Here is a 25565-nt window from a genome sequence, read left to right on the forward strand (position 1 = left end):
CTTTCTTCATTTCAGGCTGCAAAGCAACAAATTGTGATTATTTTAAAGGGGAGTGATTATTTTCTATACCCACTGTAAATATTACTGTATAATATATAAAAATAAATATAGACTACATTTCAAGTTTGCTTTAAAAAAAAAAATTTTTTTAGTCACCTCAGACATTTGTACATATTAAAGCGTTTTAAAGAAAAGCACACAGTATCTTAAATTGCATTTTGATTTATGATAATCATGAGAACGTCACAGGTTGTTTCATTTGAGATCTTTAGATTTACTACAAGTGACTTAAGGATTTTTTTCTTACTTGTACAACTAGGCTTGATTAAAACAATTTATGCTGTCATTAGCGCAGTCATGAAGACATATGTTGTTATTACGAGACTGTGCGAATGATTTATGCCCTCTGGATGGTGAAATCCTAGCAGTAATTGAGGAGAAAAGTCTCTTTCAGAGCTAAATGAAGATGAGTGGGAGGAGGAGACATACTGGCCCTTCCTCTACTGAAGTCATATTTCACAAAGCTGCTTTCTGAAAGCCATAGAGCCACACAATATGTCATGATTTAAACACTTTTCTGTTAATGGGATGAGTATCTATTAAAGTCATTATGTGGCATGTGTTAATTGCAGGATTGCTTCATTTAACTGCTGCCCTTAGATATTAAATGTGGCTTTTCGTGTAGTTAAATCATTGAAAAGAAGAATTTATATTGCATATATTTTAATGCTACTGATCAGGCAAGCTCTCATCCTTGAAAATAAATTCAAAAATAAACACCTTAGCTAAACAACACAACATTTTGCTTACAGCTACACTGTATATTTACATATAAATCAAAGTCTCTGTGTTTACCATGAAGATCAGTTTAATCTTTATTTGCGGATCAAAACCGGTGATGTATTGCTTACACTAAACCATCTCTTCTGCTAGCAACATCATATTTCAGATCAGCCTATAGCAATGGAACCCTTCAAGCCCTTAAGACTAGCTCATTGTTGATTGAACTGAGATCATTGCACATCTATAAGATCAGTTTTTTACCGAATTACATATTTTTTATTACCCAAGAGGACCCACTCCACACATATGTGTACAGTGACAATATCACTTCTCTTCTCAGACTACATCCTTTTATTGTTTATGAAGACGTTAATATAAAGTGAATCCAAACGGAATAAATGCATTCAATGCACTTCTAAGAAATGTTTACAGAATTTTGATCATTTATCATGAATGACCAATGATTAATAATTGTATCCTGATTCTAGTGTTTAGGAAAAATGTCAGGCAGAGGAAACCATTGACAAAGTTATGTAAATATGTCACTTTCAAACGTGTTGTGGGTTTATTGTATTCATTTATAAATGTATTATTTTGTTTATTTATCTATCTGTTTTCTGATATCACGTACAATTGAAAGGATGGATTTCTCCAACAAATATTTGAATATTAACAGATTTAAAGTAAAGATGATATGGCATCATTAAACAGTTCCCAGAAACAAAATATGTTTTAAAAAAAAACTATTTCTAGAAATGAAGATATGCAAATATGTAGCAAAAAGTGCCTATTTCATTACATCACTTATATGAATGTTGTAATTCAGTTAAATTAGGTGTAAATACAGCAAAAATAAATCAGTGTAATTATTTAAAATGAGCTAAAGTAACACATTTTTTATACATTTTGTCACAACTTAATTGAATTGTGTTCAATCAACCTAATATATTTAAAATGTTTACTTAATTCATTTGCTTTGCAAGGGACTGAATTAAGAGAGTAAATTTAGGGATTAAAGTGTTATTTACTGTTTTTCAGTAAAGAGAAAGATGTTGTTAGTTAATGTTAGTGTTTAATGTTTAGTTATATTAGAAGGAGTTTCTGTGTGTTTGAATTTTGTGTTTACTGTTATGCAGAAGAGTGGCGCCTGTGGTTAGGCTGTGGGTAATTGATGCTAATGTGGAGTTACACCAATATTTTCTTATTTGTGCAGTTTATACATTGTGTATAATGAAGAATGAAACTGTTTATCAGATGTTTTCCAATTAAATGTTTTAATTTAAGTTTGACAAGCATACATTTTTTTTTTTTAAATGTATCAATATCATTAAAACTGAAGTTGGTATTTGGACTTAATCACATTGGCCCAAATTACATTTCATAGCATTTGTTTTTCATGAGTTGGGGCTACACACATATTAGATGGAAATCCTGCCCTTAATTAAATTGAGTTTGTCCAATGAGTTTTTCTGACTGTATACACAAAGGAAATGCTTAAAAGGTTTTAAGTTGGTTAAAAAAATATTGTTAATGCACGTAAAGTAGAACAAGAAACATTTGGCAATTTCTTTGTAATAGCAAAGAACAGGATATTCTCAAATTTCATCCCCAGTCAAGCGGTTTTCTCTGCATCATTACCATCATTATTCTGTATTAAAGCATAGTTCCCTCCCTATCAGCATTTATATTCAGTATTGTTTTGTTTTTTCTTCCACACACCCACATGGAATACACTATACCAAGCAGCAGCTGTACGGCCCATGTGAACATGTACATCCTGAGCACATGTTGACATTCACGGGTGATATGAGGATGAATCAAGAGATAATGAGGCCGGGTCTCTCCCACACAGGAAAAGAGAGACCTCTATAGGGATTCGTCTTCAAAGAATAGATATGTGCTCTCGTTTTCACACACACAAGCTCATATCCTTGCATAGTTACTTGGGCCCTCATAATTAAACACTTTCTTGCCTGGATACACACAATACACACAAAGTAATCTTAAACGGAAATAACACCGATATTGAGCATGCATTTCCCTTCACGAGTCAACGGCTAATGTTTTAAAGAGAATTTGCGCTATGAAGTTTAATACTTACAATATCTGCATATTTTGCCAGCTTCGCAGAGCTGATGATGTCACATGGCACCCAAGACCAGCCCAGAAAGCTCAGAGATCATTAAAACGCGGCCTTTGAAGAGTTTCTCTATGATCTCCTATAAGCGTTATTTCTCGTTATTCGCCTCTTTAATCATGGCAATCCTCCAAACACAAATTCCTGCCAAAGTAAATGAACATCATTTATTAATGTCTGACAAAGCAGCTTATAAGAAAAACTTCACCGGGGCTGCTCAAGTGATGCTCGCAACATTCTACTGACATGAAAATTAACAAAAAACAAGATGACAGGTTAACTCCTAAGGCACCTATAAAATCGAATTTGCTACCGGCCGCTTGCATTGAGGCTGATCTGCCTGTCAGGATGAGGAATTGGGCAGATGTAGGGAACAGCTGTAAGTGACATGGCCTTTAAATTCAGGGGCCTGTAAGGCTTGTTCTGCCGTCCTGTCTCCTCAGGCCTGAGACATGAGAAACAGTTCTGCGGTGACCAGTAAATACACACAACTGCTGCTAGCTAGCAAGGGAATTTAAGAACCTTATGGATGTTGCCTGGTGTCATTTGTCCAGTCCATTAACATTAACATTTGTGGTAATGTGTTAATTGTGTATACACTATATACACTATATAGATATACACTATATTACCAAAAGTACTGGGTCACCCCTCAAAATCATTGAATTGATTTGCAGAGTCAGTAGCTACAGACCTCTAAACTCCAGGTGTGGCCTTCAGATTAGCTCAAGAACAGTGTGTAGAGAGCTTCATGGAATGGGTTTCCATGGCGGAGCAGCTGCATCCAAGCCTTACATCCAAGTGCAATGCAAAGCATTGGGTGCAGTGGATGCAATGGATGCGTGTTTTCTGGAGTGACAAATCACACTTCTCTGTCTGGCAATCTGATGGACCAGTCTGGGTTTGTTGGTTGCCAGGAGAACATTACTTGCCTGACTGCATTGTGCCAAGTGTAACGTTTGGTAGAGGGGGGATTATGGCAAGGAGTTGTTGGGTTTTTTTAGGGGTTGGGCTTGGCCCCTTAGATCCAGTGAAAGGAACACTTGATGCTTCACCATACCAATATATTTTGGACAATTTCATGCTCCCAACTTTGTGGGAACAGTTTGTGAATGGCCTCTTCCTGTTCCAACATGACTGCTCACCAGTGCACAACGCAAGGTCCATAAAGACATGGATGAGCAAGTTTGGTGTGGTGGAACTTAACTGGCCTGTACAGAGTCTTGACCTCAACCTGATAAAACACCTTTAGAATGAATTAGTGCGGAGACTGCGAGCCAGACCTTCTTGTCCAACATCAGTGCCTGACCTTCCCAGAAGAGTTGAATCTGTTATAGCTCCAAAATGGTAGGTCAACTCAATATTAAATATATATAATATAATATAATATATTAAAACTGTTGATTTTAAGATGTCGTTACCCGAAATCAACATTAATGCAAAATAACCAATTAGATCGACTTCATGTTGAAAATGTGTTCATTTTGGAATATCTTCCATTGCAAATCATTCTATCAATTGAATTCCAAAAAATTTCAACATAAGTAAGGAAACCAATTTAAACAATTTTCTTTTAGTTTAAAATGGCTTGTCTGATGATGGTTCAACATGACTTCGATGCCATGAGAAACTCCACTCAATTCTATGTTAATTCATGTATTACAGTATTGTTATTGCACTGTTGAATAAAAGCAATATAACATTCTCAATTTTGCATTTGGTCTGAAATATGCCAATGTCTTTTACTATACTCTGTTTTCTTTCAGAGCTGGAAAAGTTTGGAAAAGACCCATCTCAGGTTGGTGACCTCTGAGAGGTTAATTTGATTCTTTCAAGCAGGATGTAATTAGATGTTTAACACTATCAGGGTGTGCTCCACCCGATAAGTACCTTGTCTTGCTCATTTCTGAGGCAGCTGTTTTGTGGTGTTGCCTTCTGATCAATGGGCAAATCAATTGGCTGATTTTTTTTTCTCCACAGGGCTTCATTTTGACTGTCACACTGATAAACGAAACAGTGGAAGTGGAATGCCTGAAGTCTGTATTTAAAATGGACACAATAATGACCAGTTTGTTTACATTCAGTCACTTTATGATAATCCTACATGATTAAGAAATAGTCAGGATTTCCCTTTTCTCAACACTAGATATAATGCACTAACAAATGAATAGCTTGAGAAATATTCTCAAACTCAAACTTTCGAGAACTTTATGACCGGGCTGATTCAAAACAAACCTGTAACCCTAATTTAAGCCAAGTAGTAAGACAGTTGTTTAGCAACAAGCAAAGCAAACAATCATAAACAATTCCCTCTTTAAATATTTGCACGCTATTTGCAGTCACAGATACTTTCACGCACTGTATTTCCTTCCAGCATTTGAAGGAAAATCATTGACGGAAAGCACAGTGATTAAAAGTTGTCGTTTTTTTATAATTTTAATAAAGTCTGTTCAGGATAAACTGTTTAGGATTGTGCCCAACTGTTATTCAAATGGGTGGCAGATCGCCGAAATGCATAAAGATTTAAGATTTACACAGTGAAACAGATATGAGTTAACTACACTATATGGCCAAAAGTTTTGGGACGACTGCCTTTACATGCACATGAGCTTTAATGACATCCCATTCTTAATCTATAAGGTTTTATTTGGAGTTGGCCCACCCTTTGCAGCTATAACAGCTTCAACTGTCGTTCAACTCCGGGAAGGCTTTCCACAAGGATTAGGAGTGTGTTTATGGAAATTTTGAACATTCTTCTAGAAGCGCATTTGTGAGGTCAGGCACTGATGTTGGACGAGAAGGCAGTCGCAGTCTCTGCTCTAATTCATCCCAAAGGCGTTCTATTGGGTTAAGGCCAAGACTCAGTGCAGGCAAGTTCCTCCACACCAAACTCACTCATCCATGTCTTTATGGAACTTGTTTTGTGCACTCATGTTGGAACAGGAAGCAGTTATCCCCAAACTGTTCCCACAAAGTTGGGAGCATGAAATTGTCCAAAATGTCTTGGTATGCTGAAGCATAAAGTTTTCCTTTCACTGGAAATAAGGGGCCAGGGCTAAGCCCATCTCCTGAAAAACAACCCCACACCATAATTCCCCCTCCACCAAACTTTACACTTGGCACAATGCAGTCAGGCATGTACCATTCTTCTGGCAAGTGACGGCGCACTTTACACCACTGCACCGGCCCTTTTCATTGCACTTGGTTATGTAAGGCTTGGATGCAGCTGCTCGACCATGGAAAGCCATTCCATGAAGCTCTATACACACTGTGCTTGAGATGATATGACGGCCACACAAACTTTGGAGATCTGTAGCTATTGACTCTGCAGAATGTTGGCGACTTCTGCGCACTGTGCGTCTCAGCATGTACTGATCCCGCTCTGTGATTTTATGTGGCCAACCACTTTGTCTCTCTGTTGCTGATGTTCCCAATTGCTTTCATTTTGTTATAATACTACTAACAGTTGACCAGTAATACAGTAGAATATGTAGTAGTGAGGAAATTTCATTTTTCAATTTTTCAAAAGTGTAGAATTCTAACCAACAAGTCCCTCTGATTTTTGGGGTAGTATGGTGAAGTTTAGGATTATTTGGCTATCATGTTGTGCGTCACCTGTTGATTATAGCTTGTTTATTGTCAATAAGGACGTTGTCAATGCATAAATGAGAGAGACTAATAGGCTAATCATGGGGAAAAGCGGTGTGTCAAACACTGCAGGGGTTATGGGACTGGGGATGATGTTTGGGAGGTTGAGGAGGCAAATGGCGTTTTTGGAAGACATGCAGACGTGGGCAGACATAAGCGGATCCCAAGGAGACAAATGGGAATCAAATCATGCCCCATAGCGAAGACCGAATATGGCAGTTGAACAAGGGTAAGATTATAAACCCCTTAACTCAACACTCACTGCAGTGCTAAAAATAGCTGAAGGTTTGTGTATTGCACTTGCTGTGAAAACACCCTGTTTCCAAGGCCTAAGGCAAAAGTCACTGGCAGATTTTTGATTTGTGTGGTTTTAACATCTGAATAGCTAGTTGATGGATGACGACCATCCTTTTGATCATAAACTGTCAATATTCCCTATTTTTTTCTGATGAAATATCCTAAATACAAAATATTTGGATAAACTGGACAGTTACTAGTTAAACCTAGTTAAATGACTAGCCAAGCATCCAGAAGAGAGAGTATGTTATGTCATATTATGTGATATTGAAATCTCTGATTCTTCAGTATGAGCTTGTCTGGTGGATATATTTTTAATGGGGTTTCAGGAACATGTCTTTCCTTCACCCGTAACCTCTATTTCCGGTCCTGTTTGGAAAGAAGAACGAGTTTGCTCACCACACTGTTTGATTTATGAACTCATCAACAGGGGTTATGGGCCAAATCTTTCCAGTTAGTTTATTTCCAGCTTATTATTTTGTGGCATTACATTTAGAAGAATGATACTTTTACAACAAAATAAAATATGAAAGTGGATGTTTTTTCCTGTTAACACACCCCAGTCTATGTTTTTTAAAAGCTTTGTATGGACACAGGAGGGGCAGAAAAAAGAAAAAAAAACACTTGGTATGTTTTCCATTGATCGATTATGTTTTGATATGAATGCGGACTAAGGAGAGTGAGTCATTTGCCTCATTCCCATTGTTAAAGGGTCCTGTTGGGAAATTAAAAACCATCACCTTAGGATAGAACTCTTGTTCGAGTTAATCCCAGGCATATAGCCACAGGAAACGCATTTTAGTTCCACAAATGAATGCAACACCCTAACTATGAGACGTATTCTCCAAATTAATGTGAATGTTGTCAGGCAGAAACTATTTGATCGGTGGATAAACAAATAGCCAACCTCAAAATAATTTCCTCTACATGTGACGTCACGGACAGGCAAAAAATATTAGCCTATTACATTTACCCAAGAAAAAAGCCTCCCATTGCAAAACATTTTTTTTGGTTCATATAAACGAGAATATAAAAAAATCTCTATTCAAATTCCCGTGATGCTTAGACGAGTCTAGACATGCTTAAGTAGTTGGGTGTCACTTTCAGACTGCAGATGGCTCTTGGCCCCTAGCAATTAAACATAAATGGGAGAATTCTTCAGCCTTTCTCAGACTTCCTCCACATTATCACAAATATTTGGATGTTTTAGAAATTCTCATTTGAAGTTTCCAAGAAGTGTAGGCATTGAAATGCTGCATAAATCAAATATCACACTTTAATGTATGCAACCACACAATTTCCAATGCATGTGTTTCAAATATAATAGATATTAAAATATAATAAGGTGAAGATATGTCTGGTATAATTACTGAAATATTAGGGGCTTCCTTCTATTATGATAGATAGATAGACACAGACAGACAGACAGACAGATAGATAGATAGATAGATAGATAGATAGATAGATAGATAGATAGATAGATAGATAGATAGATAGATAGATGGATGGATGGATGGATGGATGGATGGATGGATGGATGGATGGATGGATGGATGGATGGATGGATGGATGGATGGATGGATGGATGGATGGATGGATGGATGGATGGATGGATGGATGATAGATAGATAGATAGATAGATAGATAGATAGATAGATAGATAGATAGATAGATAGATAGATAGATAGATAGATAGATAGATAGATAGATAGATAGATAGATAGATAGATGGATAGATAGATAGATAGATTATGCAATCAGCAACAACAGCTATGAATGCCCCAAAATGTTGAAAAGCTGCGCTTATACAATCAAATGCGCCCGCAGTATTTTCATTTGCTCCTCCCAACTGAGTCAAAACACATAGATGGATGTATTCTTAGTGGAGTTGAAAACATAACATTCCGGGGGCAACATTAACGCATTTGATGACTTGTCTCTAGCGCATTTACGCAATGAGCGATCGCGCTTACGTGCGAACGAAATCAATGTAAAAGGCGGGGCGACAAGAGATCACATAAATGCACGCACTTTGGAGCACATAAAAGGGTGCAAAGCTGTCGAGATGCTTTATTTGCACCAAAACTTTCAACTGAGACGTATAACGGCGTTGCGCGCTCAAGTGCCAAAGCTCCCTCCAATCAGGACCATGGAGAGCTCCAGTCTGAGGACGCGCATGGCTGTGTGCGCGCTGCTGCTCTGCTTGTTGACCGGAGCCAGAGCGAACGACTCTGAGCCGGAGATAGAGGTGGAACTGGACACGAGAGCCATCAGAGACTTTTACCCCAAAGACCCAAACCTGACAAGTGAAAAACAGCTTGTGAGTAAATCATATTTTTCTTGCACAATAGAAATCTTAACATAGTGTATTTACACAAAAGTGCCACAACTTTTAAATGTTGTTTTGCTGGATTTTTGTGTGAAATGTTATATTGGGATGTTTGACTTAAGGGACTGAATAGAAACATGTTTTGTCAAACCAGCTCGGGGCTCTGCAAGAAGTTCTGGAAAAGCTGCAGACGAAACGAATTCCACCTTGGGAGAAGAAATTTGGTCAAGTTCCCATGGTATATTTATATTATATGCTACATTTTAACATTTTACGTGCGTGTTGCGTGCGCTGGCGACATGGTCATTGCGCAACGCTGTGTTGCATGGCTATATGAGTGTCTTGGCTGTTTTTATGTCTGATCATTTAAACATCTAATCAATCTGTTTATCAGTAGACATAGTATTTGTCAAATAAAAATTCCTATTAGGTTTTGTGTATCCAAACATAAGCTTTAAGAAGTGCGCTTTTACGCACTAACTCACATGCTGTAATGGCAAAGGTAACACGATCTCTCCTGTTTTCTCTTGCTAGTGTGATTTGGGGGAGCAGTGCGCGATCAGAAAAGGCGCTCGAATCGGAAAGATGTGCGACTGTCCGCGCGGAGCTCTCTGCAACTTTTTCTTGTTGAAGTGTTTGTGATGGAAAAACATTTCGGAACGGATTGTGGCGAGATTGATGGAATCCATATGCATTATATATCATAAATAATTAAAATTTTATTTATATTAATATTTTTTTAAGTGAAGAGACTGAAGACACTGACGCAAAGTTGTAAAGAAACTGTTCTTCATATATTTGTGATGTAAACATGTGATACTGTCATATTTAATGTTAACCTGCTGTTTTGTGCATTAAAGTGCAAACTTGTTTTGTAAAATTGTCTGTGTATCAGTTACTTCTATATTTGCCTAATATGAAAAAAAAAAATATTATTTTAAAGACCACTTTTTACCATAAAACAATAAGCTATAGCCTACAAAACTATTGATTATTAAGGATGATTTAAATGATTGGGAAAGTTTCTACAAGAATGTAAACCTTTCAAAAACGTAGGCTAAATAAATAAATTGAATGTGATCTATATACTCTGCATAGTTGACTATTTTTCATTGTTAAAATAGAATCCAGAATAAGACTAATATCCCCAATTTATTGACTCATCTCCAAAACACTAATTACGTTTTATAAGCTTAGTTTCCATATTCAGATTCTTTAAAATGAAAAATAAATAAATAATGCCATCCCTCATTAGTCACAGTCAACCACTTAATAAATTGGGCAAAACTGTAAATCGCATTGTGTAAACACATCAATTTTTCACCTTTCTACTATATTTATTATCATATTTATATAATATTAGCCTTTATTTAACTATAAAACAATAAAAAATGCTACTGTAGGTCCACAGGCTAAACCTTAAAATATGTGATATGTTGCCTTAAAAAAAAGAAGAAAAAAAAGATAAAAATATTAAAATAATGGTAACACTTTAGGCTTCATTAGTTAACTACATTAGTAAACATAAACTAATAATGAACTGCACTTTTACAGCATCATAATCTTTGTTAATGGTAATATCAACATTTACTAATACGTTATTAAAATCAAAAGTTGTATTTGGCAACTAAAGCACTGTAAACTAACAAACAATGAACACTTGGATTTTTATTAACTAACGTTGATACAGATTAACAAAAACAGTAACATGTATTACTCACGGTTAGTTCGGGTTAGTTAATAAATTAACTAATGTCAACAAATGAAACCTTATTGTAAAGTGTACAGCGGATAATTTCCAATAAAGTGCACTCCAGTGTCATTCAATCTGTAGAGCCCTGAAATACGTAGGCTATCTATTATTTGCCTGTAAGTGCTGTATTGATCTCTTATTTCTCTTTTTGGAAACAGTTAATGGCTGCTTGCTCCAAACAAAAGCTAAACAAGATTTAGCAAGTGGCATATGTTCAGAAAGTCACTTTACTTTGCTAGCATAGCTGTTTTTGCAGGCGAGGTTTTAGCCTTACACGTCAGAATCAGATTGTTGTGATCAGCCTTCAAACGGAATCCATAATGTCGGTTAGTTCGTAGCAAAAAAAGAACATAAGTTGATAAATATTAAAAAATCTGACTTGTCAAATGATGTAACAAGTGCTCCGTACTGATAAAACGACGATGATGATAATTACCATGAATTATCTGCTTCACAGAAAGGAGCTGTAAATCTGAGGCGTTTTGCTTTGCCTCAGCTGTCAGGAACTGTTTCAGACAGACATCTTGATATTTTGATGGTTATTTGATAAGTTGTTATGCTCAACACAGGCCACATCCGTCTTCACCTTCTTTAAGGTGCTTATGTGTGCCTTAAGACTTATTGCTCGGCTTTGTCACTGATGTCACCAATGTATGCTGCTCCCCAAAACCCTCTTTACAGATCAATATTTCATCATTGTTGCAACGAAAAAGGGTGTGATGTTGCCCCCTAGAGACATAAAAGAAAAGTTGGACAAGGCTTAATATAAAACTGAAAGACAGCGGTGGTGAATTACTTCTAGCTACCCTGAATAGATTTCTGCTGCTGTCATTGTGGAGGATTGAAAATGTTCATCCCTGTAATCACTTGGTGATTGTGTGGTTGATTGAATGGCCACTTAATCAGGACAGTAACTGCTAGGAGATGATGCTTCTTGTATGAAATTGACAATTATTTGCTCAGTACTATAAGGTTCTACAAAGAACTTTTTTTTGTTTGAGATCAAAAACGGTGATAGCTCTGATTTTTTTTTTTTGGTAAAACTTAAAATAATATTAAATACATATTAATAGATATAATATACATTTAAAAATACATCAATACATATGATTATATTTTAAATTATTATTTAATATTTTCATACAATAAAATATATTTAAAATGATTATTTAAAACAATAATAATAATAAAGGATTCAGCTGCATGTACCACTGTGTTTTGGTGACACATTGTTACCATATTGTTTAGGAATTCTTATAGCAACTTTTGCACTTTTTCCTTTCACTGATGTGGACTTCAAGAACAATCTTGAAATGACATGCTTTGCTAATTTCTGTCTGCATGCATTTCAATTCCTTTTAGTAATTATATGGTAGCTTGCATCCAAAATATTTTTAGAATTTAATATAAATTATAACATTTTACTATTTGAATAGTATCTGAAATCTATCTGAAAATATGCCAATGAATATTAGAAATGAAATAAAAACTAGAAATTAAAGAAATGAAAGATTAGAAATGAAATAAAAACTAAAAAATGATTATTTATATTTTGTATTTCAAATACCTCATGATTTACTCACCCTCAAGCCATGTGACATTCTTCTTTCAGACGAATACAATCAGAGTTATATTCAAAAATGTCCTGGCTAATACAAGCATTATAATGGCAGAAAATGGCAGCCCAAAATTTAAAGCCCAAAAAAGTGCATCCATCCATTATAAAAGTAATCCATACGGATCCCGGAGGGTTAATAAACGCCTTCTGAATTAAATCGATGGGTTTTTGTAAGAAACAAAAAATCAATATTTAACATGTTATATCTAGTTTGGTATTCAATGAAAAAAATGTAACTGGCCTACGTGACGATGACATCGGACGCTACACGTTTTGAACTGCAACAGGCGGTCTGCCGGAAGCTAGATATTTTACTTTATAAAGTTTTAAATATGGATATTTTTCTAACACAAACCCATTGCTTCACTTCAGAAGGCCTTTATTAAATCCCCGGAGCTGTATGGATTACTTTTATAATGGATGGATACACTTTTCAAACTCCGACTGAATTGTAATGTCATACTAGCCTGACAAGCCAGACCCACATCAAGATGTTTGGTCTGGAAACTCACCATTGGCAGGGCTCAGTCCTAGAGGCGGGATAAACGGTTGTCTTTCAAAGTCCCTTTGTACGCGATAGGATAGCGCTACAACCAACCAGAGCAACGAAGGTGAAGCGGAGCTCTTTCACTGGTCGGCAAAACTTTGAACACATTTTCCCTTTTTAAGAATGACTTCAGTGCTTCTGTGTTGTTTACTAGCACGCAAGCGCAACTCTCCCGTCATTATGTTAAGCCCCGCCCACCGACTCTATACAGGATGTGAATGGCCTGACCAGAGTTTGATTTTTACAGCTCAAAAGGCATTGAGAGTTGCTAGACGACACTCGCGGGCAGATTTGCTGCCGCTAGGGTGCGTCTAGATTTCTAGGCTAATGTCATGTACACCTAGGATGGCTTGAGGGTGAGTAAATTATTAAACGATTTTTGGTGAACTATCCCTTTAAGAACAACTTCCAGGAGATGTACCTTGATCATTTCCTTCTGCTTGCATTCTGGGTGAGACTTTCTAGTTACTATCCAACATGGCAGCTTGCAGCTAAAAATACCAGCATTACCTGGTGGATCAGAGAGTGGTACTGCAATGTCATCCTACTTGCTCTCTGGATTTGAGAGGTATTTGCTCTTCAGCTTAGCCTATGTGAAAAACTGCCAAATCCATTTCAGCTCTTTATAGCTCAGCATCTAAGTTAGGGCAGTAGTGGCCAAACAGCAAAATGTTGGACTTGTCAGTCAAAGTGTCTCTACTTTAAATCCCAGAAGTGCCGAGGAGCGGAGAAATCTGACAACAGTTAGGGAGTCATTGAGGTTACAAAATTGTCCAAACAAAGCATTTATTCGTTTATTGTATCTGATGTTGTGTATGCAGTCTGTCTGTTCATTTGTGAGTGCCTTCTAAATGACGAACAACAGTTAGGGTCTACTTACAAAAATATTTAAAAAATCTGCATTTGTCTTTTAAGTCCAGCAGAGTGCAGTATGTGCTCATTTTTATTAGACTGGCAGACTGCTGACTCACTGGAGACTCCAGCTCAAAATCAGACAGGTGCTTCTGCATGCAAACTCACCTTCAGAGGGAAAGCCCGAGCTCTAATTCATTTATTTTCAGCGCATCTCCCTCCTTTTTTTCTCTATGTTTTAAATCATTAAAATGTCTGATTTATGGAGCTTTAAGGATGAATATATGTATAGATATCCTTACACCACCATTCACTTTTATCTAATGTATTTTAATTCATTCTTGTCTTTTAATCCCAGTTATCAGTTTTTGGTTCCCAGAAAGTACGTGCTGGGAACCTTCCCAAAACATGCAATTTCAATGTTTGTTTTTGGTTTGCCAGGATTTTTTTTTGGGGTTTGCAGAACACTCCCCTAACCTATGCGTAACATTCCCAGAATGTTTCCATGACATTATATTAACCCCACTTAATCATTATTTTACTGCCTTGCAGCTCTCAAAGGGTTACTAGATTAGATGCAGCTAAATCAATCAGTGTTAATTCAAACATTATTGCCTTTTGACTAAAGGAACGGACAAATTCATAGAAAATTATGCAAAAAATGCCAGTTTTGGGGAGTATTGTAAACATGATCGCTTAAGTGAGCATAAACAGTAGGTAGGTAGACAACACATGCAGTGCATTGGGTCTTAAAGTGACAGCATCCTGCAATTATTGGTAATGTCTTATGTTAATCAAACAACTAAGGACAACAAAAAGAAAATAATGTATTCACTTAACCGAATAACCTTTGTAACTTTAATAAGGATCAATCTGTTTAATTTATACAGTAAAGACTATCCAGTGTTATTTTACATTTGATTACTTTATTCAACGTCTCTAGCTGAAAGCTACTGTTACTTTTATCGAAATCTACATTTTATCAATAAAAATGTATAATGACTCAGACACCAAATATGATTTTTTTACTAGTTGGCGCAGGACACTATAATTAATTTATGTACGTGAGAATATCAAAATAAAGTAAACTGTGACATATTATACAATAAAATAAAATAATAATAATATTCATAGGATACTACCAGTACAATTGATAAAAATTTGGGACCAAAATTATTCAGACATTTTGACCTTACCATGTTTTGTGTAAGTGTTTTTTCTGTAATTGCTAATGCAATCTTTTATACCACAGACTGAACAAATTGAAGCATTGATTGGTCATCGGTTGACCTAAATTGGTATTATCTAACTGTGTACTTAAATTTAACAGCTGGCAGCTGATTGGTTGATTGGTTGACACACCTTTCTATCAAAGTTATTTGATATTATTAAGATGAATTTGTTCTGACACAGTTTAACTGAGTTCTTGTCATATTTTATTACCATTTTCTAAACTATAGATAATATTTTAAAAAATGTTAAAGGTGTCTGAATACATGGCTGAATTCATGGTTTTATTGTATATAGCCTAGGCTATGTAGGTTTTAAAATTGTTTTAAATGTAATTGTTGAATTAAATAATTATATAAAACCAGTCCATTGTAACACCATGAATAATTAAACCATATTAAACAACAGATGATTTAACAACAGTTAAATTACATATAAATAATTAAACATTCTCGTTAATAACGATGCGTCGGATTTTTATCGCGACGTTATTTTTTTTTTTGGCGTCGAGCGTGACATCACACAACTGCATGGTCTTTTGGCCAATCACAAGCAGGTAAACAGCGCTTAGTTTCGCCTAGTTTCAGCATCCCTCCCTGTCTTAACTTTGCAGACAGGGCAGGTGGCAGCAGTTGTCATGGAGATAACTGCGGGCCTGGCGTCGGTTCCAGGGGTTGTTTCCATGGAGATCCCGCCCCGGGGTGCGCTAGCAGCGGTGGAGGAGGACGAGGACCACGAGCAGTCGGGCACCGAAGAGCGGTTTCAGCATCCCGGCCAGCTCCGCCGCCGCGGCCCGACCTCCAGCCAGGGAAACTTTTACATGCTCATAGTGATCGGAGAAATCGCGACAGAGCATCAGCTTCACACCGCCAGACAGCACATAGAGCGTGGTGAGCCTTTGTTATTGGAATCATGCCTCCTCTGCCAATAAATAAGGCTAATATTTTTTTCCCAGATTGTAAAAAAAATACTTTTAAAAATAAAATTCTAGATTCTCATAGAGAATACTGCCAGATAACAAGTGTTTATCCTTATATTTAAAATAAGTCATTATGGGATATTATCAAAAATCATTGAATATTACTTTATAATATACTTTATCTAACTTCATTTAACACAAGTTTACAGCTATAGACTGCATACTTATTCTGCTGTGGGCGTGTTCATTTAATCATGGACGTGCTTCAATCCAAACGACGCTGCCAATTTTCAAATGATTCCCAAAGATATAATTTGCTTAATGGGGCATGATTAAATAACGTCTACACGTCGCCTGTCTTACGTAAGTTTCTTCTTTTGAGAAATATAATATCCGATGAGAGCATTATTGCACACTAGTTACAGCAGCACACTGCGGCGACCTCGCGTGACTGCACTGAGCACTGCGCCATGAATTGTGCATTTTTAGATGAAATTGATGAAGCTGCAGTTTTTTAGGTCTGTAAGGTCGGGCATGTCGTGTTATTATTACTGTTTAAAAGGTTGTTTATTTACCACTATATTTTTGGGCAGGTGTTTAAACTCAACTATAGGGCTGTGTGATTAATATGACAGTAGGAGTGTCCCTGTGTAGCCTATCTTTTTTATCCGAGTATAAACTAGTCAATGAAACGTGCACAGCCTATTCAAAGGAAGCATCTTTATTAACATGTACGTTTATATATAATTAACAGTTTGAAAATGGTAGCTCTTTAGCCCCTAACAAATTGTATGATATACATATAGAATTTTGAAACGCATTGTATTTTTGTAGAATTCTGGAAATGTCTTTGTTTCCAACCTTTAAACTTGTCACAGCAATTTTATTTATTTTTTAACATGATTTTCATGGTTTGAGTTTTATTAATCTGTAATTAAATTCAAAGGGTCTGAAAAAGTACACTTATCGCTAGAACTTTGATAGAAAAGCAGCAAATAAATGTAACATTATAATTTTAGTGGGTTGGATTTTTTCACAGTGCACATATCATGTAACTATAGTTAACAGAAATACATTACATTTAAAAGTACAACGTTAAGTGTTTATGGCAGAACTCTCGTCTACCGCTGGTTCATTTTTATTATAACACCTTTGCTATAGTACTCTAAAATATGTGTATCTGGCAACTTTTTTGTCATTGACATTGCTGAATTAACTACTAGCTAGCATTTCTTCCAATAAACATAAAGAGTGTAAAATCACTCAAAAAGTCCATCAGTTATATAAAGTAACCAATCAGGAGCTACCAGCTTCACAAATCTGAGAAACAACCAAATTAGAACGTAATATTCACTATGGTAGACTTGTTAGATTCAGTACATTTACACCTTTGGGACATCTAGATAAGAAGCCTCCCATTCTTCCTGCAAGACATTTAATCATCAATTAGCATATCGATGAAAATAAAATCAATACTGTAAGGAATGTGTTGTGTTTCTGAATCATATCCGTTCATCTCTGTGGTCATTACCTGCCTTAAATCCCAATGACACAGCATTTCTGAGGACAAACACTGCAGTGTTTGCAACATTTATCCTTCATCTACAAAGCAAAACAGAATCTGAGGAAAACAGATCTTCATCTGTATGAAGAAGAGGGGAGGAAGGACACATCCGAGCAGAGTTAAGAGGCGTCGAGATTTCATCATTCCCTAATTCTCCAGTTTAGTCTTTGAAGTAGAGCTCGGTTGGAGCTTAAAAGACATTTGAACTTTTGTGATTTTATGTAATACTCAATGAATATTCTGAGCATAACACTCTGAATCTCATGTGAAGAACTATACGGCAGATGTCTGAGGCCATACTGAATAATAACTTTCATAATTTTTTTTACAGGGTTGAAAAATTTAATTATAATCAGAAGATTTATTGAATTGATTCATAAGTAAAGAAATGCCGCAAATAGATTAATTTTAATATTTGTATTGTTAATATTAAAAGTACATTATTAATGTTGTGAAAATAATTACATTAAAATGCATGTTGATTTTGAATACCTTTTTACTCAAATTGTTATATTAAGTAATATAATAATAATAGTAGTAAATAACTCACCTCATACAAACTGTATATATATATATATATATATATATATATATATATATATATATATATATATATATATATATATATATATATATATATATATACAATATGATGAGGGATGATATACGAAAGAAAGATGCCAAACCAGGGTGTGGATGAACACTGTATCTTTAAGTACCGTGCTCATATTGATCATGTCACATGTCTCTCTGTACCTGCAGGTATCCGTTCCTGGGACATCAATGTGTCAGAATGTGATCTGGACCAACAACTACAGCTTTTCATAACCAGACATTCTGCCCAGTTCTCAGCCGAGGTCAGAGGTCAGTCCGATTGAAAGGGCGACATCTAGATCCTGCAGTATATATGAAGATAAACTGTATAAAAAGATAAAGCTCAAAGCTAATTGATCAATTGCATGGTTAAGACATACGTAAGATTCAAGGAAATTCATACACTGCCAGTCCAAGGTCACACTGCAGTGTTCTTGCTTACAGCGAGCTCACAGATAACATGCACAACATGCAGCCAATGCAGCAGTGAGAATCCCTCCACGGGGAGTCCAGCATGTGTGTTTGCTCGGACGCTGCTTCCACTGTACTGCCTGGCACAGTGCTAATCAAAGAGCTGTGTCAGGAGGAGAGGAGCTGCAGAGCCACTGCTTGACTGCTGCAGTGTGTGTGTGTGTGTGTGTGTGTGTGTGTGTGGCACAATCATAAGGCTCAAATGTGCCTCGGTATAAAAGTGATAAAAGGATAGCATGCTATTCATTTCCTAACTGCTGAGAAAGTGCTTTAGTAACCATTTTAAACCTTAAGCTGCTTTTGGAGGGGTGAATTATAGACAAATTTGGAGACAAATTTAATGTAAATGGAAATATAATTAAAGGGATAGTTCACCCAAAAATGAAAATTTGATGTTTATCTGCTTACCCCCAAGGCATCAAAGATGTAGGTGTGTTTGTTTCTTCAGTAGAACACAAATGAAGATCTTTAACTCCAGCCGTTGCTCGTGTAATCCACGTCAATGGGGTGTATTTCTATGAGAGCCACTATGAGAGTAAAAACAAACAGACATACCAATCCATATTAAACCTTGTGGCTCGTGGCAACACATTGATGCCTTAAGACACGAAACGATTGGTTTCTGCGAGAAACCGAAAAGTATTAGTTATTTTTTAAATCTCATATCAGATGAATCTCATCTAGTATTCCCAATGGCATTACTTCCGTCGAATAAGATCAAAATACTGCTGCGATCATAGATATATTTACGTATCTCTTTTGACTAATCCGTGCAGGCATTCATTAAGAATCTATATATATATATATGATTGATGATATATGATCTGGTTTTTTGACCTTCTTCGACGGAAGTAATGGTGCTGGGGAATACTAGATGAGATTTATCTTATATGAGGTAAAAAATAACAAATACTGTTGGGTTTCTCGTAGAAACCGATCGTTTTGTGTCTTAAGGCATCAATGTGTCGCAACGAGCCGCAGGTTTAATATGGATTCGTATGTCTATGTGTTTTTTACTCTCATAGAAATACACCCCATTGACGTGCATTATACGAGCAATGGTTGGAGATAAAACTTTTCATTTGTGTTCTACTGAAGAAAAAAACACCTAAATATTGGATGCTCTGGGGGTAAGCAGATAAACATCAAATTTAAATTTTTGGGTGAACTATCCCTTTAAGTAATTTAAAGGGTGCTACTGTTTTTCAAATATATAGGCATGTGACCGCAATCACGTAATCACAGTTTATACTCAATAAATTATAATAAGAGTGTGCTGCAGGAATTATGTTTTTCTGTAGGACAAAACCGGGAAACTATTTTAGCACATCTGATTCCCTCTTCTTGAAGTCAATGGGTTTTTAAAATATTTTTTAAAGTTAAATACCTGAAATAAGGTCTGTGGTGAACACAAGCTCTAGAGTTTGAAATGAACCCACAACAGAACTGTTGTGCTTCTCTTATAGCAACACACAACCATAGACAGTAAAAGAAATGGACAAAGCGACCCCATAGACTTCAACGACAAAAAGTGAAGTCAATTAGAAGCACTCACTTCCTGACGGCTGAGCGAACTACGCAGGCTCAGACTGAGTGTGACAACGTAGATGTGACGTGAGCCTCCTGTCTGACAGCTGTAGGTCTTCTAGTAGTTGTGGAAAGTAAAATCTGAATCACATTGTTTAAATGTTTTGTCCCGTTGCTTTTGGCTCACTATGGGCTTCTCCCTATTCTTCTCCCTTGACTTTATCGGACTTTATGTCTCCACGTCCCCCCGACTGCCTCATAGACAGTAAAAGATTTCCTGCGAGCGTCTCCTCAGGTCTATACGGTAATTTCTCAACTGTGCGACAGAGTCGCGTTGTTTATGACGCAATCGTTAGCCTATTTTTACAAAAACAGCTTTTATGGGGCGATAGTGTAAGATACAAGGTAATGGAGCCTTTTATACATTGTTGTGTTTCTTTATAAATAAACAATGGACAGATGGAGTCTTTACACACTTTAGATGTAAAGATATTCACTGTCAAAGTGATGCAAAAATGAATGGGAGTCAATGGGACACTAACAGCAGGTGATGGCTTGGTTAGCAATGGCAGCCCCTGTGGGTGGAACGCTTTCCGGATGCTAGATTACCCCCTTGCACACAACAGGGGTGTTTCATTCCTGAATGAATCTGTGAGTGAATGAATCAGCTGAGTGAATGATTCAACGACTTGCTCATTCAGGCTGCGTCCGAAATCGCATACTTGAGTAGGTACTTATTTTTAATAAGTAATTACTTCACGATTTCTAAAAAAGTATGTTCTATAGTATGATCGTGTGTAGTATGAATGTAAGCTGTGACTATCATGTCGCTTCATCACCATTCACAAATCCTCTCCTGTGGCCTCATTTTGCCTACTCTTTCATGAGTACTTTGAATTCGAACATTCTACTCTTGTTGCAGTTTTTCACCTACTATATAGGGAATTATGCATTTTCAATGCAGCCACAGACTTATTTTGTTCATGAATGAATCAGTGTTTGAATGAATCGTTTGAAAGAACGATCCGATGAATCAGTCACTTGTGGCCTCCTATTTCTGTGACAATGTTTTGCAATGGTGTTTTCTAAGGTGTTCAAGGTTTTTGTCAAGCTCTGTAAAAATCATAAATCTGACAGCCTAGAATAGTAAAAGCGCACATCTCTTCAATAAGCTACACTAGCCGAGGTAGATACATGTCTGTAGCACAATATGTGAATTTTGTGCCTAAGCTTAAAGGGTTAGTTCACCCAAAAATGAAAATTATGTCATTAAGGACTCGTTCCTCACCCGCAAGACCTCCGTTCATCTTTGGAACACAGTTTTAGATATTTTATATTTAGTCTGAGAGCTTTTCTGTTCCTCCAATGAAAGTGTATGCACACTATACTGTCCAGAAAGGGAATAAAAACATCATCAAAGTGACATCAGTTAGTTAATTAGAATCTCTTGAAGCATCGAAACTACATTTCAGTCCAAAAATAACAAAAACTACGTCTTTCTTCAGCATTGTCTTCTCTTCAGTGTTTGTTTTCAATCCACAAACAAAGATTCGAACGGTCATGAATCAGCGTATTGATTCAGAATTTGGATTGCCATGTCACGTGATTTCAGCAATTTGGCAGTTTGACACGTGATCCGAATCATGAATCAATACGCTGATTCATAAGACTTCAAATTTTTGTTGACATTTTCATTTTTGGGTGAACTAACCCTTTAATGCTTACTAGGGTTAGAACAAAAGAGCACCACTAATATACAGCAATGCCAAAACAATGATCAAATAGTGCCTGGGAGGTGGAGAGATGACCTCTGACCCTGCTGAAGGGCGTGATGTGTGCTTAGTTTAGATTGTGATGAGTTGTCTGTGGGGTGATACGAGTCTAACAGACACTACAGTTTGATGTCTCAGATTGTGCTTTTCTGCGGCTCAAGGCCTGTCAGACACAAGGCTCCCGGGCTGATGGTTCAAATGGGACCACAGTATTGATTTTACCCTATCATATTCAGCATACACCTTAGCATTGATCAATGACATTCAAGCTAATGGGAATTCAGCGGCTGTCCTAGGGCACAAATAGATATTCTGATTGGAAACAAAATGGAAATGGCTAAATTAAATGATTTGTCTAGGTCTGATGGATTTTTTCCCCGGCCATATAAGCATTTGAAGTTAAATTGTCGATATATTTTATTATTAAGGCTATATTGCATGTTGTTTTTAATTGTTTTCAGTCCTTTCCCATCTTCTTCATAAATATAAAAATGATGAGCTGCTGCCATCTAATGGATATTGTAAGAAATGCAGAACAATAATGAACTATGCTGCACATTTTTCATGTGTCTTAATATATTGGATTAAATATTAAACACACTAATATTAAAGTTGGATATACTGTATATATTAGTCAGGTATTAAGTTATATACACTTCCATTCAAAGATGTGGGGTCAATAAGATTTCCCACAAAAATATTTTGAAGGAAATGGATAATAATAAAAGGTTTCTTGAGCAGCAAATCAACATATGATTTCTGAAGAATCATGTGACACCAAAGACTAGAGTTCAGCTTTGCATTACAGGAATAAATTATATTTTAAAATATATTCCAAATAGAAAGTCGTTATTTTAAACTGTAATAATAGTTCACAATAGTTTTACTGTATTTTGATCAAATAAATGCATATTTGTGAGACTTCTATTAAAAACATTCACACTTACATCAATTTAAATAGAGTAAAGAATATGTGTATTTGGCGTGCTGTCCGGGGGAGGAATTTTGGCCCAAACCCTCCCAAATTTTGACCCTATCCCCCCCACTTGATAGAGATATAGAACTAGACAGTATTGTATTATGGGTTGTGTTGACGTCTAATAAGAGTTTATTAAATCAAAATGAGGAGATGGTGTGATGGAGGGATGCTAAAAAAACTGTCAACAAAAGGTAAATCTGCTATATATATACACCTCTTATTGTTGATTAAATGTATTTACCTAATGTGCTCCACTCGTGTTTAATTGTTTAATGCAGGAGAAACAGCAGCAGCAGGACGTCCGTCTCTGTGGTACTGTATTTAGTAGCCTGTCAACATTTGTGTGTCTTTACTCGCAGTTTATGAGGACATGATTCGGTTTATGGACTATTGTATGCGACTAAACCTTAGCAGTAGCAAGCAAAACGGTTTTGCACCTCAGACTAGTGTAATGTTATACAGAGAACAACAATAGTGTCCGTTTGCGCATTTGAATGATGAAGCACGCGATCGTGTCGTTTACTGATGTTTACTCATGCGACGATAGCCAACAGCACAGACATTTGAAGCAGTTTTACTCACCGGCTGCTTCCAAAGCAGGACCGAACCTTTATCGCTGGGACCGCTCCGTCAAAAACACACTTCTTTGGTATGATTTGGGGAAGTCCTGACAGCAGTGACTTGCTGTGCTGAAGCGTTGAAGTCGCTTGATGTCACAGATAGGAATAAAGTGGAGCGCGGCGGGAGTGTATGGGTGTGCATTTCCTCTCTCGCTCTAGTCACGCGCGCGCGCGCACCCTTCCGGGAGAAGAGCCCGTACGGCCCATACAAGGACCTTCCGTACTATTAACGTCAAGCCGAGCCATACTCGAAAAAAACTCTCCGAAACTTGTGAGAAACCGGAAGGAGTATTTTTGACACAGAAATACTCCATCAAACGTCCAACATTAGTTTTTGAATCTTTGTCTATGTTTAGGATGGGAATCCAAGTCTTTAACAGTGTAAAAAGTAGCGTAGAAATCTAGACGCACCCTAGCGGCAGCAAATTTAATCTGCCCGCAAGTGTTGTCTAGGAACTCTCAATACCCTTCTGAGCTGTATTCCTCACAATCTGGATGGCCCAATCACATCATGTATAGAGTCGGCGGGCGGGGCCATAATGAAGATGGCCGAGTTGCGTTTGCGTGCTTCTAGTAAATACAGAAACTGGCGAACGGCGGCGGTCTTTCGAATCAGCTCTGACCGCGACTCTGGAAGACTTTGAGTTAAGCTTTTCTCTGAGAAAAGAACAAAGAGCGGCACTGAAGTCATTCTTAAAAAGGGAAGATGTGTTCGGAGTTTTGCCGACCGGATACGGCGAATGTTTAATCTATCAACAAGCTCTGTTTAACCTTCGTCGCTCTGGTTGGTGTAGCGCTATCCTATCGCGTGCAGAGGGAGTTTGAAAGACAACCGTTTATCCCGCCCCTCGGATTGAGCCCTGTCTATGGTGAGTTTCCAGACCAAACATCTAGATGTGGGTCTGGCTTGTCAGGCTATGTAAAAAGCTCAGTATGCACGAAACAGCATTTCACCCCCCCTTTAATAAAACATCACTAAAAAATCTTTCAGACTTATTAAAATCATAAAATTACAACTATGTTCACATAAGAGTGAATTTTAAATCACTTTATTCACTCTGGCTTGAGTAAATGTTGCAACTGTTTTCACGTCTCAACTTCTAACATGACAAACTGGCAATTTATTAAGGAATATTCCAGGTTCCCTAATGACAATCAACCAGGAAGTGACCTCTTTGTTGATTAACGAACAACAGCACAAGCATCTGTGATAGTTTTGTTTATTTTAATATTAAAACGTTTTTTCTGTTTGATGAAAATACGGAAATCTTAGGATTTTTAAATGTAAAAAAAAAAGGTAAAACAAAAACATATCTGACACACATATATATATATATATATATATATATATATATATATATATATATATATATATATATATATATATATATATATATATATATATATATATATATATATATATATATATAATGTCTTATCTGTTAGAATCCATCTATTTAATTGTCTTGGTGTAAAGCTCTGAGCTTGACCTAAGCATATTATTAAATCCTGTTATGCCTATACTTTCCTTACAACACAAGCATATTTATATTTTAAAAGTTACAGAGTTCAAAAGGTGCTGCGTAACAGGACGGATCTCTTCAGTGTCTAGCAGCAACAAGGAAATGAGGCATCAACAGTCTCCCAGATTATATAAAAACAAAAACATCAGCAGGTATAACTCCAGGCCCCTCCATCTCACAGCAGGAATGACCTCGATCAGTCAGAGCCTCAGTTTCTTGAGGTTTAGCTTTTAAAACTGCGGCTGATGGGGAGGTTCAGGGCGAGGAAACGGCATGATCAGTGTTTTCATTTTTACTGAGTCACTCAACCTCCTCCTCTCCTCTTCTATTATGTTTCCATGGTGACTTGCATCTTGGCATGAGCCAAGGTGAGCGCCGATGTGAGGGGCTAATGAGTTCGCT

General features: G+C 36.7%; 2 protein-coding genes across 2 annotated transcripts in view; both read left to right on the top strand.

Moving 5' to 3' along the window:
• Nucleotides 1-8805: 8805 nt before the first annotated feature.
• Nucleotides 8806-10074, top strand: cart2 (cocaine- and amphetamine-regulated transcript 2). The gene is made up of 3 exons (XM_067436335.1): nt 8806-9185; nt 9349-9432; nt 9729-10074. Exons 1-3 carry the CDS (start codon nt 8931-8933, stop codon nt 9834-9836), a joined length of 447 nt encoding a protein of 148 aa, XP_067292436.1. The 5' UTR covers nt 8806-8930; the 3' UTR covers nt 9837-10074.
• Nucleotides 10075-15795: 5721 nt separating this feature from the next.
• Nucleotides 15796-25565, top strand: part of map1ab (microtubule-associated protein 1Ab) — a 42164-nt gene continuing 32394 nt past the window's right edge. The window contains exons 1-2 of the mRNA XM_067436957.1: nt 15796-16084; nt 18440-18541. Coding sequence (XP_067293058.1) covers nt 15832-16084; nt 18440-18541 — 355 coding nt within the window. The 5' untranslated portion in view covers nt 15796-15831. The remainder of the gene's footprint in view (nt 16085-18439; nt 18542-25565) is intronic.

This window comes from Pseudorasbora parva, chromosome 25 (assembly GCF_024679245.1).
Source record: "Pseudorasbora parva isolate DD20220531a chromosome 25, ASM2467924v1, whole genome shotgun sequence".
Classification (NCBI taxonomy): domain Eukaryota; kingdom Metazoa; phylum Chordata; class Actinopteri; order Cypriniformes; family Gobionidae; genus Pseudorasbora; species Pseudorasbora parva.